The following is a 20,425-nucleotide window of genomic DNA, read 5'->3' as shown; positions in this document are numbered from 1 at the left end:
GTGTTCTCCACAAAAATATTCTCAGTTACTTAGCACCTAATTCAGATAAAGACGACTTACTTTTATGTCAAATGTAGAATTTCAAGTTGACTTAAGAATTAATATCATAAAAGGCATTAAGGGCTTTTATAATGTTAATGAAACTCTTTGATAAAACTCTAATTTGTTAAAAGGTTGCAAGTAACCTGTTAGTCTAACACTAGAACAGACTTGAACTTAATATTGTTGTTTCGATTATCAAACTTTTTGTGATGGATCAGGGTCTCTACACAAATCAGTTGTTGTGTAGAGACCCTCCTAGATCTGAAAGGTCAAACCCTGAATATCAACACTCAAAACTGTTGTTAATTTTATAATACATGTTTAATTAGAAGGCAAATTCTAAGTTATTTCTCTAATGGATTAGCAAGTAAGATGTTATCTAAACAGAAGAGCAGAAAGTATTTAAAAAAGTAAAATCAAAAGAGAGAAATTATATACGTACATATGTACAATCATACAAACCTTCAAAGTATTCCTGCTCATGGGTACTAGAATTTTCATTTTTGGTTATTTGTTTTACAGATTGACTTGGAAATTTAAATATATTTTTCTAACAATGTAAGATGTCAAACTTTGAATGAAAAATAATCATTTTTACAATGGTTAATTAGAAAGGCCTATATTCTAAACCTTATTGTGTTCTCTCCAAAAATAAACTGAAGCAGAGCCGAGAACTTTCATTTGTATTCAATATTTATGTCTTTGAAATAGCTATATAATGTGTCCTCAATTATAAGAGCTAATACATTTTAGTGAGGGAGTTGGGGACACAATGAAGGGTTAGCTTTTCAGGGGCATTAGCTTTGTGTTTATATAACAAAGTTAAAGTCCCAATTCTACCATTAAAGCTGTATGGCCTGTAACAAATCATTTCACTTGTATGATCTTCAGTATGGGAGAGAAAGAATGGTTTTATGAGGCCTAAAACAGCACTTTATACTAATAAATATTTATAGAGTGGTTTGAGAAGAGAGAAAACAAAGAATTGAACAAGCAGAGTTGGTTTGTATATGTGGTAGACATATAAGCTCACTGGTGTGCTAGAAAATGTTTAACAATCAGCTCTCAAAAAAACTGGAATATATATATATATATATTTTATTTAATAAATGTGTGAATATATATATATTTAAATATATTTTATTTAATAAATGTGTGAATATATATATATATATATATATATATATATTCACACATTTATTAAATAAAATATTCATTATTGGAAATTCCATAGATCTAATTTATTTTTTCCAGAATACTTTCAGTGTTTTTTGTCCAACTTTTATCTGCAACTTATAATTGTAAAAGACGAATGAGTGATTCCTAAATGAACACTGCTTGATTTTTTAATGTTAACAAGATGAAAGTGAAGCATCAAAAATAATATTATATCACAACTTCACTGGTTTATAAATGATATGAGTAACTTTTTTGTTAAGTTGAATAATAGTTTTCAAATACTAGGAAAGATGTTTTCTCAAATTTTAGTGCTATTAACACTATAATGGCTAAATACACAACCCAATTATACTTAATTATAGATAATGAGCAGCAAAACAATAAATTAAGTCAGGATTTGTGGTGTTTGTCAATTTCTGCAGTGTAAATATTCTTACTATGTCCAATATCAAGCTATCAAGGTAAGACCACTGAATATAGAGTTGGAAAGAGATGTACGCTCTGATATAATAGTCCCATGATTGTGATACAATATACATAACTAACCTAAAAAGCAAAGATAATAAAAGTAGCAAATTAATTAGGAAATGAGAAGTTGTATTTATTTATTATCTTTGTTTTTATATAATTTAAGTTAATATAATTGTAATTTAATTGTAATATAATTTAATTTTTAATAATGACTATGTATAACAACCAGCTCACAAAATTACTTAAAATTTAACAACAGACCCTTAGAAATAGCATTCTCAAAGACATACTTAGGTTAGAAAAAAGCCTGAAAATAATACATCTTAGAAAACAACAATTTCAACACATTATTAACCTTCTTATCATACTTCTAAAAGAATGTTATTAATCAAGTCCTTCAACTATCTAATTTTTATAAATATGACATCGATTCTCTTAAGCCTTTCTCTTGGATTCTCAAAATCAATTTCAAATTATATTACTGGCTCTTCTCCATAAGCATCCATTTAGTCTACATTCGGAATGAAAAATAAGTCTTTAAACTACACAATGCTGACTATGATAAAAAGCTTGCCTTGAATTTTATCTCTGCTAAACAACAAAAACAGAAATAGTATTTCTGGGTGGTATTCAGCTTCTGTCCTATCAGGCCAATGGGGACTACTCATTGTTGATCGTTTATAGAGTCTACTTACAATAAATGCCTCTTATAAATGTTAATTGAAATAATTGATTACATTACATATTTTGAGTAAGGGTCTGGAAAGTTCAATATTCCTGCCGACTGAAAAGAAGAGAACCAAAGAAGCATATATTCATAATTCCCAAACCTGCTGATTATCAGATAGTCTGTAGAGCTTTATAACTAGGTACAGATCAACTGAAACAGTTTTCCCCAGTTCTAATGAATCGGAAAATCTGTTAGTAGTGCCAGAAATAAAGTACATAGAAGAGTCATATGATTGTCTACCCGCAATGAAAACTTTACTAGTATGGTTATATATAACAAAAGTAGTTTATGGAATGAAGGGAAGAGAGAGAAAGTGAGTGAGTGAATGTCAGCCTAGATTGTGAGTAATCAGAGGAAAGGTGTGTGTGTGTTTATTTTTGTTGCTGTTTCTGTTTTTAATAGACTCCCATACAATGATTAATATATAGTAAATGAAATCTGACCAAAAAAAACAAACAAACAAACAAACAAAAACCCAAAACCTATACTCTACACTCTAAGGATTAGAAGAGTTATGTAGCCAACTCTACCACATAAAAAAAAAAAAAAAATGCATTTAAATTCTCTCAGTCAAGGGGTAGAGGGTCTAATAAGGGGCTATTTGTTTTACTTATTTCTCCTTATTTCTTAGTCTGAATGGAGGAAGAGAACTGATTCGCCTATGCTTAATATTGGAAAGTGCTGGAGATGGGGATGGGCTTTCATGAACTAGTTTGCATTCAGGCAAATGACCTTTCATCCTAAAAGAACTTTGGACTCCATAATATGAGAAGTTTTCATTTCTCCTTTGGAAGGTCCATATCTCTGCTTGTGCATGCCTAACTATGCCTGTGTCAGCAGGTATCTTTGAACTAACAGTTGCCCATGGGATTAATGGGAGGAATAAGGTAACAAATAAATATCCTATATCTTACATTGATGGAGAGACCATGATGAAGACAGACTTGGAGTATAAAAGCCCATCACAGACTGTCTTCTAGTGTGGCTTGTTAAAGTTATTTTAAAGTAATATAAATCCTAGGCAAGACTAGTAATAGAGGGATAATTGAAATAGTGTGTTTCTATTATAATATTTAGAATCTTTTCAACTTTGGGAAACATATATTTATTTTAGGAAAATTACAAAAAAGAAATTTAAAAAAATGCTGGGAATATAAATTTTCATCCTTTCATTAATAAAAGAAAAATCACTAATGAAATCCACTAAAGCACATTAAACTGATTTTTCTTTTTACCTTCCTTTGTCTCTCACCATCACATCCCCTCGCATTGTCATTTGTTATGGAGGCCTTGCCCTTCCTCAAAGTAACATACATCACGAATGCATATAACCTTACTCCAAATAAGTAAGACATTAGTCAGAAAACATTCTGAGGAACATACGAGGGCTACTTTATTTTTAAAAGACATAACTTATTATTCCAAATTAATTTTCCAAATAATAAACATCATTCACTATGGAAAAGTAATGGATAAATTTCAAGCATTACAGAGAGAATAAAGAAATATTTTAGGAAGAATGGTGGTAGGCATGGGGGAGCATTTCCTGACTTTAACACGTAAATACATGTTTATTATTGATACTTGTGTGATAATAGGTTAGTGGCTGGGCTTACCCTTCTGATCTATGCCATGTTACACTTTCTCCCATAGTTAGCCTAATGGAGAAAAGTGCAAAAAACCTAAATTAATACTAAAATCGTATACTTATAAGTATACTTATATGTATGTAAGTGTACTGCAGGAAATCTTTCCCATGTCTATACAAATCTTACATGCATAAAGTACTATTTGTCTTAGAGAATGATCACTTATCAGCAAAACGATATTCTTTTTAAAAGAAGAAAAATAACCAACAATCTAAAATCACTGCTTAAACAAAAATCCCCTGCCAATCAGAGATATCACAATTTTTTTTCAAGATTTATGAAAAATTGGATTTCTTATTTAGCTTAAGAAAAATCTTAAGATTTAGGAATAATACACATAATTATTTACAAAATATTTAAATGTAATTTTATAGACATGTTTATTTTTATTCTAATAGCATATGTAAACTATATCAAAATCTCACTTGGCAAAATATGAATCAGCAATTATCAAAATATCTAAAATATTTCTTTAAAAAGTAAGACATGTGATTATTTTCAGTTTTTAAAATAAATTAATAAATCTTATCCTAATGTTTCTTTTCAACAGTTAATTTTTTCATAATTTATAAATATTCAGTTTTTAGTTTTACATATTCATGAAATATGAATCTTTTGTAGTCATAAATGCTAAGAATTATCCATGTTTCAACAGAGATAAATAAGTTACTTAACAGACATCAAAATAAAAACAAATTGTTACTGTATTTCTTAAAGAAATGACCATTTGGGTGTTAATTATGAATTATAAATAAAATGCTTTGAATATAAGATGTTTGGCATGAAAAAGTTATTTTAGTGTTACTGAAACATTAAAATTTACATATAAAATAAAAAATTACTATAAAAATTGGAAACAAAGCTTTTTATCTCAATGAAAATTATAAAATGAGAAATAATATATAATTTAAAACTATAAATGTTAGAATGGTTTATGGTTGATTATATATACATATACATACATATATACATACACATATATGTACTAATGTATACTTAATAACTAAAAATGATCAAAATACAAGTATGTCTCATTTTACCTACCTTAAGAACATCTCCTTGTGCTAAATGAAATGTTCTGGCTGAAATATTGATTCCCTTTCCTGCTTGAACCTGAATACTATAAATGCATTCATGGTTGTTTTCATAGTTGAGTGGATAATTTGGAGAGAGCAAAATTCCTTCATTATTTGTTGCAGATGCACCACATTCAGCTGCAGGTAAAACAGAATATCGAAGTACAGTTTAATAGAAAGCATTATCATTTTCAAGTAATATAATGTATGAAAGTGTAAATGGATTTTATTTTAACTAGAGCCTAACAGGAAAGTAATGTACAGAATGGCTGTGTGTGGCAGATGATTCATTCCCTCTCAAATGGGAAGTACTACTGACCGTGGACATGACCCTTGTACATAAATGGAAATATATGAAGTTTCAGTATCCCCCTCATGAAAAGAAAGCATGGAAAAAAATGAGAGCAGATGATTTTCAAGATATAGTTTGTTTCTAGATTTCTGATAATTTATTACTTTTAAATTTCTAATTTAATTATCTAAAGTATAAAAAAGTCGAAATTAATTTTGTTTTATAATGATTCATATTGGATTTTTTTATTTTTACCTTTTTTTGTATTTGACCCTTTTTCTTTCAATAGGCAGCATTCCCCTGATCCAAGAATTTCAGTAACAAAAGAGGAAATAAATACATTATCTTTGAAAACTGATATAACAAGTAAAACTCACTAACCAATAATCGTAATAAATTGGACATCTTTGGAAATTGTATCATTTTCCTCAGTTTAAAAGACATAATAGATTAAGGCATTCTCATAATCAGTATATGGTAATGCTGACTCTCTAGGACTAATCCTGCCACATTTGTCAAAGTTCTAACCACTTAGAGAGAAGTAGAAATTCCTTAATTTTTTTCAAATTTAATTTCAGTTTATTACTTAAATGTTGCAATATCAAATAAGTCTTTATAATCTCCAAACATGTTCTTTAGGTCTCAGAAAGTCAATGAACTCAGTTTTCAATCTTATCTAATAAGTTGCTTCATATTACCATATCATAAGTCAGGGAGAGTTATATTTTAAATAACTCAAGTCACTATTCTACAGAAATAAGATTTTTAAAATAAGGATTCATGGGAACAGTCATAGGAAGTATACAACAAAGTGAAGGATAATGAATTGCTTTACCTTTTAAATGATTAAGCATTAACAAAAATAAGGCAAAAGAAAAGCCTAACGAGGAACTGAAAATGATAAAGATAGAGCAGTCGGTGTAATATCAATATAGTGTACAATAATAATAACAACTAATGGTGTAATGCTAATAATCAACCAGTCACTTGAGGAAGTGTCATCCAATAGTTTTCCTCAAAGTCCATTTAAAGTAAAAGAAACAAAACAAAAAAACTTACAGACTCCCAATATCGATTTAAATTATTTTAATGTTATTTAAATATGTTGAAACATAAAAACAGATGTCCTTATGCTTTTGGCAGTATACAATTATAATACAAAAAAAGTTTTACACATACAGGAAGAATAAAACCCTCAAAACAATAAAATTAAAAATAGCAACATGTATCTAATGTGGCATAAGATTTTGTTTCCCTGGAATTAAATTGCCCTTGGCAATGTGGATAAAGAGCCATCAGGCTGTTGGAGTTTGCTATGCCTTTAATTACACTATGCTGTTTAATGATTCAATTCACCCTCATCTTACTCCTCTCAGAACTGCTGAGAAACTTTCATCTGTATAATATAACATGACACCATGTGTCCTTCACTGAGTAGGAAAGAATCATTTATATTTTAAATCTGTTTAATTTCCTTCTCATTAGCTTAGTAGAATCTAGGTATGTTTTGGAGGGCATAAAGACAAATGTATTTGATTATATAGATGACCCAGAATGCAAATACATTTTTATTAGTTCGATTATTTATTAGAGAAAGCAAAGTTTTAAATTATATTACAAAAGCATGGAGTTATGATACTATGTTTTGTATGCCAGCTTGCAAAACACTGATATATTGATTAAGGGCTCAGACTTTAAAATTCAGAGATTTAGTTTTCAAAATTAAGCTCTATCTTCTATCTAAATAGCTTTGGCAAGTGTTTCATTTTCTCTCTTAAGCCTCAATATTGTTATTATTACAATGGAAATAATAATGCCCTACTCAGAGGGATGTGTGTGTGTGAGTTGAAAATATATATATAGATAATACACGTAGAGCATTAGCAAAGTGCTGACATATAACAACAGCTTAATAAATTAAAGGTATCATTATGAATATTTTAAGTATAAATACTAATGAAGGCATCATGTTATATACATAGAAAAAGAATTTAGAGTATTTATTTTGTCCCCAGTGTGACAATCAAGGTGTAGAAAGACGATTATCTGTGAAAAGCCAGAAGATCCTTCCTAATTTTGGAGAATCACTTATGATATTAAAATTATTTTAACGTGTTAAACTGAGCTTTTGCTCAATAAAAAGTTACTTCAACTACCCTTTAAAATATACTAATAATTTATTGTTAAATGCTCAACATTTGAGTAAGTAGTAAGTACCTTCTGTCATAAACATTACTGGGTTTATACTGTATAATTTAAAGATTTGCTTTTCTACGAAAAATAATTTGTTTTTGTTATATTTTAATATTTTAGTTAGTTCAAAATTTATATAAATAATTTCATACCAGGTGAAGTAAAATCAGGACTTAAACCAGAATGGAAGAATAATGGGAAAAACTGGATTAAATAAGTACCTTTCTCATTTAATCAGGGCTAACTATAAATTGTGGGACCAGTGTAAAAATAAAAATGTACTGTCCCTTGTTGAAAATATATTAAGAATTTCAAGAGATCAATAAAGCATTAAACCAAGCAGGGGCTCCTGCTTAGCATGGAACCCTGTGAAACTACTGAGTTTCACACTCATGAAGCCAACTGTCCATTTATTACTCACAACAACTTTGCAAGGTAAACCTGCTTTCCCCTAGTTCTATATAGATGAAGATATCAAAGTGAGCTTTCTTGCTAAAAATCAAAAGTGCGTATCAGAGCTGAGAGTTATACTGGAATTTAAATGTCATTGCCTATGGTGTTAAAAGGGTAAATACTTTTTTTTTGTTGTTGTTCAGATAAAAATACTTTTTTTTTAGTGTGACAGGAGGCACTGTTAGTAATCATCCCATACAACAGGTTCAGACTGAGACTACCCCAGATAAACTGGTATGCAAAGTCACTCTTTTCTTTATACCTTAATTGCTACACACACTATCTAAAAACATTCTATTAAAAATTAAGAGGATTAGTTTATGTGGGCTGGGGTATGTCCTGGAGGTCAGAACACATTCACTCCTAATATAATTTATAAATCTGTATTCTTTTATACATAATTAATGTTCAGAATGATTACGTCATTTGAAAGGAACATCTTGAAACATGAAAAACTGAAAATCTGTTTAGAATGTTCTACTTATATATACAGGAAAATAAACATTTATTCTTTCAATAAGAGTTTTAACAAAGTAAAATTTTCTATTAATGGTAAGTTAAGAAGAAACTCATTTAACCACAAAATCAAACTTCAGGAACTAGATGATTAATAAGTTATTTATTTTTACATGAAATTCCACCTTCGATTTTATCTTCAAATTTAAAATCTACCAAACACTGGCTTCCCCAGTACCTAATGTAGCACTAACATCTGCCTTGTACAAGGTCTCTTTCTGCATTTTGGCTACAGCAGTCTTGCTTGCCAACTGGAATTGAAGATCTAATGTTGAAATTAACAACAGACTATGCACAGTTTGACCATATGCCCGAGTCTAGCAATGAACATGCTTGTATCTCCTGTCATAATATTTTCCAGATGAAAATCTGCTCTTGAACTTTCTGCCTAAAATATACTAATCATAAGCAAGTCAAAGCCCACAAATGTCATGTGAGGCCATTTATAATCGTTTATAATGTGAACCCAATCTAGCTTTCTAATTATTACCCACCATCCTCTCCCAGGGACCTTGCAATTCAGCTACTCTGAACCATGTGCCCTTTACTTTGCCACAGCCTCACACACTGGGCCTTTGTACACGGTGTTTTCTCTGCTTGTAAACACTATTTCTAGTCCCAAGGGATGTGATTTCAGGGCCCAAACAAAGAAAATTATTTGATATGGAATTATATTGTTATGGTTCTTTCCAGCATCAGGTAGCTATGATGGTGTGTGAAAGAAATGAAATAATGTCACCTTGAAGTATCAGGATAATTCTCACAAATAAAATTATGGTGCAGTGTTCGTAAGTGTCCTGAAAAAATACCATAACTACAAATTTTCACTGTTTATGACATGAATATGACAGCAATTTCTCACAAAGAATACTTAAAAATAAGAAGATATGAGTATTAGTAAATTGTGATTGAATATTTTTAAGATACATTAAAATTAACTGAAAAAAATAACTAGCAGCAGATCAGCTAGCCCAAGAGAGAAGGATGGTTAGTTGATCTTAGGAAGATACGATTATATAAAGAACATCAACTATCTGGGAAAGAGGAGTTTGAGTAAAGGAAGTCCTAGAAATTCAAGTAGCAAAGGTGAATTGAAAAACAGTCATCATTTTCCAGCCATAGTGACATTTATGTACCGCATACATCTGTCACTGAATAAACATAATCTGTAACTCACAACATCTGGGCAATACCAGGGTTTTCAGGCAGGTGCTGTAACAAACTGCATATATGACGTAACATATGTATGGGAAACATTTCTCATAATAAAAATAAAGTCATAAGGTCATTCTTATATAAACTATTAATACATTTGCTTAACAGTGTACCTTGGTAAAGATGTATATTAACATATTTAAAATGGCTAGGAGATTATGGTATGCTCTGAATTGGAAAAAATAAATTGATTTATTTAATAAATACTGGGCATAGGAGACACAGTGTTGAAACCCCATGGAACTTTTTCCAGTAGCAACAACATGTTTATAATATGACCACTAAAATAAGTACATACAGTTGGCCCTCTCTAATCCACGGGTTTCCCATGCACAGATTCAACCAACCTTCAATTGAAAACAATGGAAAATTTACATTGTTCCTGATATGTGCTATGTAGTTAGGTCTATGATAATTGAATCTGTACTGAACATATTCAGGCCTTTCTTTGTCATTATTCCCTAAACAATACAGTATAATAGCTATTTATACAGCATTTACATTATATTAAGTATTGTAAGTAATCTAGACATGATTTAAAGTATATAGGAGAATATGCATAGGTTGCATGCAAATATTACATCATTTTAAGATAGGAAACTCCAGCATCCAGATATTGGCATTCTCTGGTTTCCTAGAACTAATCCGCCTCAAATATCGAGGGACAACTGTAGTCTGTGAAAACATATAACTTGGAGCCCTGACCTGTTCTGAGTAAAATCAAGACTTCGCTGAAGGACTGAAATTGACAAATTAAGGTGATGTGAGAAGGCAGGTTGGGGAAAAGAATATCTCAAACAGAAAGAACATTTCTGAAAATATTATTTTGGTGGTGGTGGGGGTTGTGACACATGTTTGGAACTAAAAAGAGTCTGTGTGGGGGCGACTGAGCTAGAGGTAGGTCTCTCAGAATGAGTGTTTCTTCTGTTTTTTATCTGATGTTGTAGGGCAGAAAAAGTTTTTTTTAGGTATGTATGAGGAGATGTCACTAGGTGTGAGTGGCTTGTTGTTCTTATGGTGGGCAAATATTTTCATCTTTTAGTCTGGACAGTTGGTTGCAGAAGATGAAGAATAGAGAAGATTAAGTGAGTTATGTTCACACATTTTTGGTTTTTTTTTTTTTTTGAGATTTTGGGTCAGAAAACTATTGCTTCCGGGTTCAGGGGTTGCAATGTTTTCTATTAGTGAGGTAAGCACATTTCCCCTACCTGAACATAAGCTCAGCACATTTCCCCTACCCTAACATAAGCTCAGCACCTAATGCTTTGATCTAGAATGAATTTTTCATTCTTGATAACTGATATCACTAATTTTTAAAGCCTAAGTTTTTAATATGGATTTCCTATAAAATAATCAATATTAAAGTAGTAATATGTGATAACATCTCCTCTCTGAATTGAACTGGGAGGTCATCTTTAAATCGTAGGAATTAATAATATAAAAATACTACATAATTTAGCAGAGTATTAAGAAAATATTTTTGGAGACTAGGTCTTCAGTACTCTCTATAGAATATAAATATTTTCTGTGCAATCTCCAGTCCACGCACTGTTTGTTATGATGCTCTTATTTTGTGAAAAACAAATCCTGTTCATATAAAATATTTTATTTCAACAAGCAGATTAAGAAATATATTTTGATTACAACATGAAACTCTTTGCTCAGCTGAAAATAATATGTTCATAAATGTGGCTTTAGTTGGATTGGAACAGGAGAAATACGTGGACTGGAATCTGGTGATAAGAGTCACTGCTACAGTGAGGAATGCACGAGAGCCAGGATATCACGGAAATCGATTTTTTCTTACTTACTGAAAAATAGGCCAGCCCATGCATCGTTAATCTCCATTGCTAGGGTAAGAGAATCTGGTAGCATCTATTGTTTACATACAGGCATATATATTCAGATAAACTGGTAAAATGCTTTTCAGTAATTTGGCTAGAAAATTTGAAAAATGTCTACAATCAGTAAAGTTTGCAATCATTTTTAAGAATTTGTATTGCAGAATCTCTTTTTTGATGCTATTTTGATAGCACCACAGATTATTTTTAAATTGTTTTATAAAAACGGTTAAAATAAACTTGACTTGGATTATTCAAAAAACTTAGAAAGTTTTCAAACCTAAACATATGGTATGCAAAGTCAAGTAAGGTGTAGTGTTAAATAAAAATATATTTTCCATAAGTTTAATTATTACTTGTAGGAAAATAATGGTAATATATGATTGTATTCATATAGGAGATGTGCATTCAAACTGTCCAATCCAAATCAATCATCTTTTTATCATATATGTGAAGTTACTTAATTTTGTTGTCGTTGTGTTGTTGTTTCTTAGCTAATTTCTACTGTAATTTATCGAATTAAGACACCACTGATTGTAAGAGATATCATTATGTGTCTTTAAGAAACCAAAAATGTCAGTAGCCTATGATAGTCACTGATTGTGAGATATCAATTTCAGAGATGTTAAAATTTTTTGAAAGAATTATCTAAAAATTTATGAAATATGATAAATGTGTTAAGACTGAACATATTTAGGAGACCTAATATGCTTTTATGACTTGGCAGTGTTTATAACACACTGCTCTTTAAAACTTTTTTGTCAATTTTTTTTTCTCAATTAGGTAATTGAATAATGCTTAGATTTGCACAAGTGGTTGGAAATTAGAGGATAGAGAGGTATAGTAATTTCTTTATGCCATTACTAAAAATATGAGGAATCCATAAGTATTACTTGTTAAAGCCTGGTTTTTTCTTTCCTTTGTTGTTAGACGACACTGATTCTTAACTGGCTTTCTCTTTCCAGCCTTTCTAAATACAATGCGTGCATGCATCCAAGTGCAAACTAATGCCTGCTAAACTTACTTACAAATCAAGAGTTCCCTATTTTTTTTTCACTGGAAAGATTTAATTAGGAATGTATTTTTCTCCTTAAAAATTAATTTTAATGGATTTTCTATATTTAATTTTTTACCATGAAGAATCTTAGTAATGACAATTGCCATGCAGAATTATTCTTCTATGAATTGCAGTCATAATTGGAGAGCATAAGTTCAAAACGTTTTTAATCAAATATGCAATTCTCTGTCAAAAAGCATGAAAAATTTCCTGTAACTTGAAATTGTCCTGTCATGCTTTCTTCCTTCCATAAATAGCTGTTGAGGGTCTACTGTGCTAAATTTATTGCCTCATTAAAATAATATTAATGACAATACCTATGGATATACCAGGTACTATTTTAGTTCTTGAGGATAAAGTTCTTGTTCTCATGTAATATATAGTCTAGAAGAGAGAGAAACATGGAGACTGATGTGTGCACTAATATGTAATCTGTAGTGTGATACCTGAGATTTTGTGCAATAACCTGGGATTGCAAAAATGAGGAACAGATACATTTTAAAGTAATAGTAAAATAATGTCAGGGAAGACTTCATGGAATAGGTTATCCTTTATCTGAATCAAAGAAGTGGTTTCAAGGGTAATCAAAATGTACAAAGAAGAAAATCCAAGCAGAGGAAACTGCTAGAATGAAAAGCATGAATGAGGAAACTAGACTGACATGGTTAGGAGAACCAGTAGTTCAAATGCCATTCTAAGAAATTCAGACTTTATTATGCAGGCACTGAAGACCAATTGAAAAGTTTTAAGAAGAGAAAAAGATGATCGGATTTGAGAAACCCAACAGGGAGGCTCTATGGGGAATGGATTATAGCCCTGGGTTCCTAGAGGGAGAAAAACCTAGAGAAGATTATTGTAGTATGTCAAACAGGAGATTGTGAGAGCTTGCATTAAAGTAATATAGAGAGAGTTAGATTGAAAGTAAACGTTATAGGACATGGAGATTAGTTGAATATGGGTCAGGGGAATAGAGGAAAGGTAGAGAAGACGTGAAGAGGAGTGACTTTGAGTATGTTGATGAATTTATTTATGTACCTGCTGAATTTAGGATGTCTGTTGGATATCAGGTGGAGAAGTCCACCTAAGCAGCAGACATATTAGTAGTTGTGGGATATTTCAAGCCACAGATGAAGGATTTAACCAGTGAACATATATGGACAGAGAAGAAAAGCAAACAGAATCCATGGAGCATCAGAATTTAAGTGTGAGAAAAAAGGAACATTTAAAGAAAATGATATCATGGAAGAGTACAGAAGAATTAGTTTCAAGAAAAGAATTGTCAGTAGTGTTAAATATCAGAAAGTTCAATTAAGATGAATAATAAGAGTTAACTGCTTTGGATCATAAGAGGTTGGGAAGAAAGGAAGTCAACCAATATTTTTAATGATACTGGCTGCAAAGGAATGTAGAAAGATACAAGGATAGCAAGGAGTGACAGAGGTTTAAAGAGCTTTTTGTTGACATTCGTGGTTTGTTTGTTTAGGTTATTTGTGAATTTTAAAAGATCTGAAGGTGTTTATAATAGTATAGAGATGGAGGCTAAGTAGAATTTTCAAAAGCCAGCCCTGATTCTGAAGATCTAATAGTCTAATATCCTAAAACTAGACTAGTAAGTTTCTTGTGAAAATCTGTGTGATTTTAAATGTTGTAAGTGAAGGCATAGATTTAAATTATACATACACTATGATGACTACCATGGAACAACATATATATGACTAACGGTACTACAAGAATATAGCAACAAATTATACAGTAATGTTCATATCAATAACTCATTATTTAAAATCTCTGAAAGAAATATGGTCATTCTTAGAATATATTATTTTGTTTTCATTATTTTTTGAAGATTGCAGAATGGGCCAAGATAGTTATTGGTTCATAATAAGATTTTTAGAGCATATATGTTACCCTTTGACTACATTTAACTCAAGTGGTAAAATAATAGTAGTATAAAAATTATTTGATGTTGTGTCAAAACATGTTGGTATATAAATACTCCTACCCCTTTTGAATATAGTTTCATAAATTGTTATAATACAAAAGAAAATAGTCCATTATGTAACAGGAACATTTTTATATTTCCTAGTGAGCTACTTCAGTGAAGAGAACCAAATTGTAGTCATAAGTATAATGAGAGTAAGGCAACATCTAATAATATTTCTCATATCCCAAGATTTAAACATACTTTTCTAGATCCTGTAAAAGCCCAATAAATACTATTAATTCAATAGCAAGAATTAATAGGAGGGATACTAAGAAGAAATTAGCTATCCTTGGAATAAAATTATGGGAATTAATAATTGTAGAAAACAAAAACAAAATATAATTCTTTCATCTAATAGAATTTAATTACTCTGCATGTTATATGAAAAGCTCCACATATGAAAGAGAAATAAGCAACATCAACAGTTAGTAGTATTTAAGTGCTTACAATACTAAGCACTTTATTTGCACTTTGGTGAAGTCAGCCTGTTTCTAAAGAAGAATTTGAAGATAGGAGTGGCTGAGTAAGCTAACCAGTCTTAAACCATAGATATCAGGGATGTTTAAAATACGTTTCCTACGCAAAGATTAAAATGCAATATCTTAGTCTCAGATTAAGCATAAAATTAATTAAGTTCTCTACTGGGACAGGGGGAAAAAGGAGAGTAGGAAAAGGAAGCAGACGGCGTCTTTGCACATTTTCAGTAAATGAGCACTATCTTAGTAATGTTTTAATGGAAAGGTAAGAAAGGAAATAAGGCAAACATAGTTTCTTAAATATTAGAGTGTTTTCTATGATATTCAGGAATCCCTAATATTTAATTAAATGATCCAAATGTTATAGCAAGCAAAATTTTTAAAACATAAAAGCACACTTAAAGAGAGAAGCTTATAATATAATGAATGTATAAGGAGTATGTTAGCTGAATTAAAGTATTGGTTAAAACAAAAAACATACACACAGATACTTTATGGGAAATAAAACCTACATTAAGCAAATCTAGTTATTTAAGCAGTATTATTGATTCACATTTCATTGCACACATAAAATAGAAATTATTTTCAGCTGAAGATCGGTCATTTACTCTCATTTACATCCTCCCAAACCAATATAATTAACTTTTTCAAATTGTAATATGCAACTTTTCATTTAGATAAAGTTTTTTCTTTTATTAGGTGAGTGTAAAGGAGGGGTGGGGAGGGTTACCAATTTCTCTTTTAGTAAATATTTTAAAAGTTCAGAAATCCTTAAGAATGGTTTCCAAGGCTTATCTCCATAAATATAATCATAATTAAGCTTGGCATTTATCATAAGAGTTTCTGGCATGGTATGTTGATCCTGCTCTAAACTGCAAATTTAGGCCTTTATAAGCAGAGAGGTAGCCTGTTTCTCACACTTAAACATATAAACGAGCCTCAGTAAAAAATAAAGGTATGATTCGGCCTTTTAAACTAGCTGCCCTTGGGTGACATATAATCTCAATTCTCTTATATTTCCCTAATTCCCACCATCACGTTTGAAATGGATTTAATCCATATGAGATTTTCACAGTTGTTTGAAATCCAAGTTGTCTCTGATTTAACCATTTCTTCCCTCCTTTCTGGTAATAAAGAACAATTATATAATATGGTTGGATCAATCAATAAATAAGTGGCTAGATGACATTTTGACTTGTGACTTTTCAATTCTGTAGAAATCATAAAATAGATCCCCCCAGCTCACCCGTCATCAAACAAAACAAAACAAAACAAAACAAAACAAAACAAAAGCTGAAAAAAACACTAATGAGTAAAGTCCCTAGGTCTAATTGCCATCATGTCACCTGAGCATAATCTTCTGATTCACATCTCTTTGCCACTCTCTGGAGGTGTAAGGGAGTGGACTTCAGGCCCTGAAAGTCTACTGAGCCTCCCATGGTGGTCTTCTCTTTGGCCAATGTATAAAATGTCATAATTACAAATCAGGGAAAAACTTTATGCTTTCCTCCTCAAACTGTATTAAAATTCACTATGCTAAGCATTCAGTAATTATACTAGCTTACTGTAAAGCAATCTATAACTAATTCTTAGAAAAATATGTCATTTTAGATGAACTTTTAAGATGTCAGAAGATTTACTATGGATTGAAACTTCTTTGCAAATTAAATATATCAAGAGAAACAAAATCAACATAACAATTTAATAATTCTAAATAACTTCTAAAAATTGGAAATTTTAGCCCAACTTCTAAGGTTTCATGGAGATAGAGTGATTGAGGAATGCCATTCATAATGCAGATAACATTGACTTTACATCTGTGAATACAAAAATGAGGAGCTAGAATACCAACCCTAGACCATGAACATGCCAGCAGGTACACCTTCTGGTTGCTAATACCTATCTAAGTATTCCTTATAAGAAGCAGGGGGGTGTTTACATTCTATGGAATGTACCAAATTAATCCAAGGAAATGATCCATCTTGGGTTCTGCCACTTTAATGTACTAATCATTTATTGTCTTCTTTATATTTACAGTAAAAAGAGACAGACAAAACATCTTCAGAAAAGAATAGACCAATTTGGAACAGGCACTGAAAATTTTACACACACACACCACACACACAAAATTAAAAAAAAACAAAAACAATCAGAAGCAAAATAGCTAAGTATTGATAGTGCCAGCTGTATGTTTTGTTCCAAGGCACGATCCTTAACAGACTATTGGCTTTGCAGACAGTTTTTCCATTCAAACTAGATATGAATCATTGTACTAGTGTGGCGTTTGTTGATGCAAACAACACATGTTGAGTCATTTTATACTCCCATTACAGATTCTAGATAATAAAATTAAATTCAAATGTTCCTTCTTGTGTCTATTGGACAACAAAACTGCATACAGAATAGATAAGTTGTCAATACAAAACATAAGAAATTCAAATTTCCCTTAAGAGACAGAGGTCTAAACATCAAAAATATTGTATCTAGAATTAAAATGTTACATCTAAACATATGATCGGTTCATAGAAATTCAGTACACAGCAAGGACTCTGGTATTTGCTGGGAGTAGAAAAGAGTGAAATAAACAGGTAAATGATAAATGCTATGTGATGTACTAAGTGCTGTAAAAAAGTTAGGCACCACTTTGCTGGGAGCACTGTGAATGAGATAACCGATTCCACCCATGGAAGTTGAGGAAAGCTCACAGAGAAAGTGAAGCTTAATCATGTCTTGAAAGCATGAAGCGCAATCTGCTGAAACAATTGTACAATATCTTTGGTTTTCTTAAGAAATATCTTATCTCTTATGTTCCTTGTGTTCTTAAGAGGTATTATCAATAAAGTATAACAGACACATAAACACTGGAACTTTTATTTTAAGGGAACTAAGGCTTGCGTAAATTTGAACAAGAAACTATTCCATTTCACTTCCCTGGACTTCGACACATCAGTTTCCCGGGATCAGTGGATGGGTTGAAGATTCCTTGAAGATCATTCACCCTGTACTGTAGCTGTACGTTCACTATATTGTATTCTAACAGGGTATAACTAAGAAATCTTAATAATGTAAGGGAGAGACTGCAGTATGGAGTAACATGCCAGGAGATTATATATGATAGCACTAACTGGAGAGTAACAACTAGCCCCTCCTGCTTCTCCATAACACTACTGATCCTTAAGCAAATGAGTTATGAGCAGAATTGGTAATAAGCATTCCTTTGAAAGAAAATTTGTAAAAGAGAGACAAACATATTGTGATTCTGCACTGTAATTTTTAGACAGTTTGACTCTAAACACTAAACAAAAATTTAATCTATAAAGTTCACGAGTTCTAAACTGACTAAAAGAAAATGGTCTGTACTCATGGTATGAGTGTTCTTCCAGCATATTGTCATCTAAAAGTGACTTATTATTTTTTATCAACGTTTACTATGCTGTTTTTCTTTCCTTGCTTCTATCTTCTCTACTATCGTTACTATCATGATGGAGGTTTTTGTTTTCACTCTGTTGCTTTGTTTCTTGCTTAAATTTCTTTATGAAATAAGTGCTCTAGAAAACAAAAGGAAACTATCTTGTAGATCATGTACATGGATTTTCATTTATATAAATTTAATTTATACAAATTTGAAACATCTTAATTCAAACATTAATAATTCCTCACTTTAAATAGCATTTTTAAATTTATGTAGAAATTTCAATTAAAATATAAAGAATCCTATAAATTCAAAGCTGTGGACCAAACTGGCTGTAAACTTTATTTTGATGTTACATGACCTTCCTCCATTGTTTGAACTGGAAACACATACCATCCTTTGGAATACTATGTTTTTATTTGAGAAATACAATGGAGTGATTATAATGACAGTCATTCATTCATTCATTCATCTCATAAATATTTATTAAGTGTCTACTAAACACTAGACATTTTTCTTTGTACTAGAGATTCAGCCATGAAAAAAAAAATAGGAGAGATGAAAATCTTTATTTTCATTTATTCCTCTGAGGGATAAACAATAAACAAATATAGAAAAGTAAGTTAATTAAACAATAGGCCAGATGGTCATAAGTGCTAAGAAGAAAAAACAAATTAGATGAGAGCGACAGGAAAAGGATTCAATGAGGATGGCCACTGAGAAATCTGATTTGAGCAGAGATCTGAAGGAGGTAAAGAAGCAAGCATACAGGTATTTAGGGAAAGCATTGAAAGTGGCAGGAATAGCAAAATGCAGGTGAGAATATGTTTGGCATTTGGGGAAACAGCAAGGAGACCAGTGCAGCTAGTGTGCCTTAATTACTGTGATAGCAAACTCACTGCTCCTTCTGTTTCTACTATTCCTCCCCCAGAATCTATTCTTAACTCAGAGCCTGAATGATCCCTACAGACGGACATCCTAAAATCCCTATATGTTTGTCCCTTTGACAAGGCTTTCCATCTCATTCTGAGTAAAACCATAATCACTGAATGACCACAAAGCCCTACATGATATAATCTATTCTCTTATCTCTCTGTCTTCACCTCATCCTCTTCTCCCTCTTCCTCATTCCAATCCAGCTGTACTATGTTCTGCTCTGTTCTGTCCTCTACTCATATTCTGATGAAAGGACTATCAAAGGGATAAATATATAGGGGTTCTAGGATGTATATCTTTAAAGAATCATTCTGGCTGAGTTGAGAATGGTCTCTGGTGAAGCAAGGGTGGTCATAATTACTTGCTTTTATTTTGATAGTCACTGTAGTTATAATTTATACATTTTATTATCTCATAAAAATTTATTCTAAGCATCCAGTGCTCATAAAGTGGTGGTGACACTAATGTCAAGAAAAATAAAAAGAAAACTATACAACAGAAGATGTGATAAAACACAATAAAAATGGCTAACTACCATGATATATTTTACTGTTAATTTGAGAGCAGTCTACAAAATATTATAAATAATGCTGAATTTTTTAAAGCAGTCTACAAAATATTATAAATAATGCTGAATTTTTTACATTAAAGTAAAAAGTCTATAATCACTATAATTATAGATTAATAACTTTTAAGAATGTTTTTCCCTAGTTTTAATTACTGTAGGAATTGTATGCGTAATATAAAATAATTTGAATTGTGATATCTTCAAGAACATAACACTTGAATAAAATGTGACCACTCTGTATAATCTTTAAGTTTTAGTTTTAACACAGCTTATGAATGTTAAGCAAGTCATTGTTTAAAGTAAATATTAGGAGCTTTGCTGAATATTATTTGTTA

General features: G+C 31.0%; 1 protein-coding gene across 1 annotated transcript in view; it reads right to left on the bottom strand.

The window, feature by feature from the left end:
- CSMD3 (CUB and Sushi multiple domains 3) overlaps positions 1 to 20,425 on the bottom strand; it is a 1,005,898-nt gene that overhangs the window by 299,988 nt on the left and 685,485 nt on the right. The window contains exon 23 of the mRNA XM_039853604.1: positions 5,116 to 5,285. Coding sequence (XP_039709538.1) covers positions 5,116 to 5,285 — 170 coding nt within the window. The remainder of the gene's footprint in view (positions 1 to 5,115; positions 5,286 to 20,425) is intronic.

This window comes from Pteropus medius, unplaced genomic scaffold (genome assembly GCF_902729225.1).
Source record: "Pteropus medius unplaced genomic scaffold, Ma_sr-lr_union100, whole genome shotgun sequence".
Lineage (NCBI taxonomy): Eukaryota > Metazoa > Chordata > Mammalia > Chiroptera > Pteropodidae > Pteropus > Pteropus medius.
The sequence above is the reverse complement of the archived record's forward strand: the minus strand, read 5'-3'. Positions and strand labels throughout refer to the sequence as shown.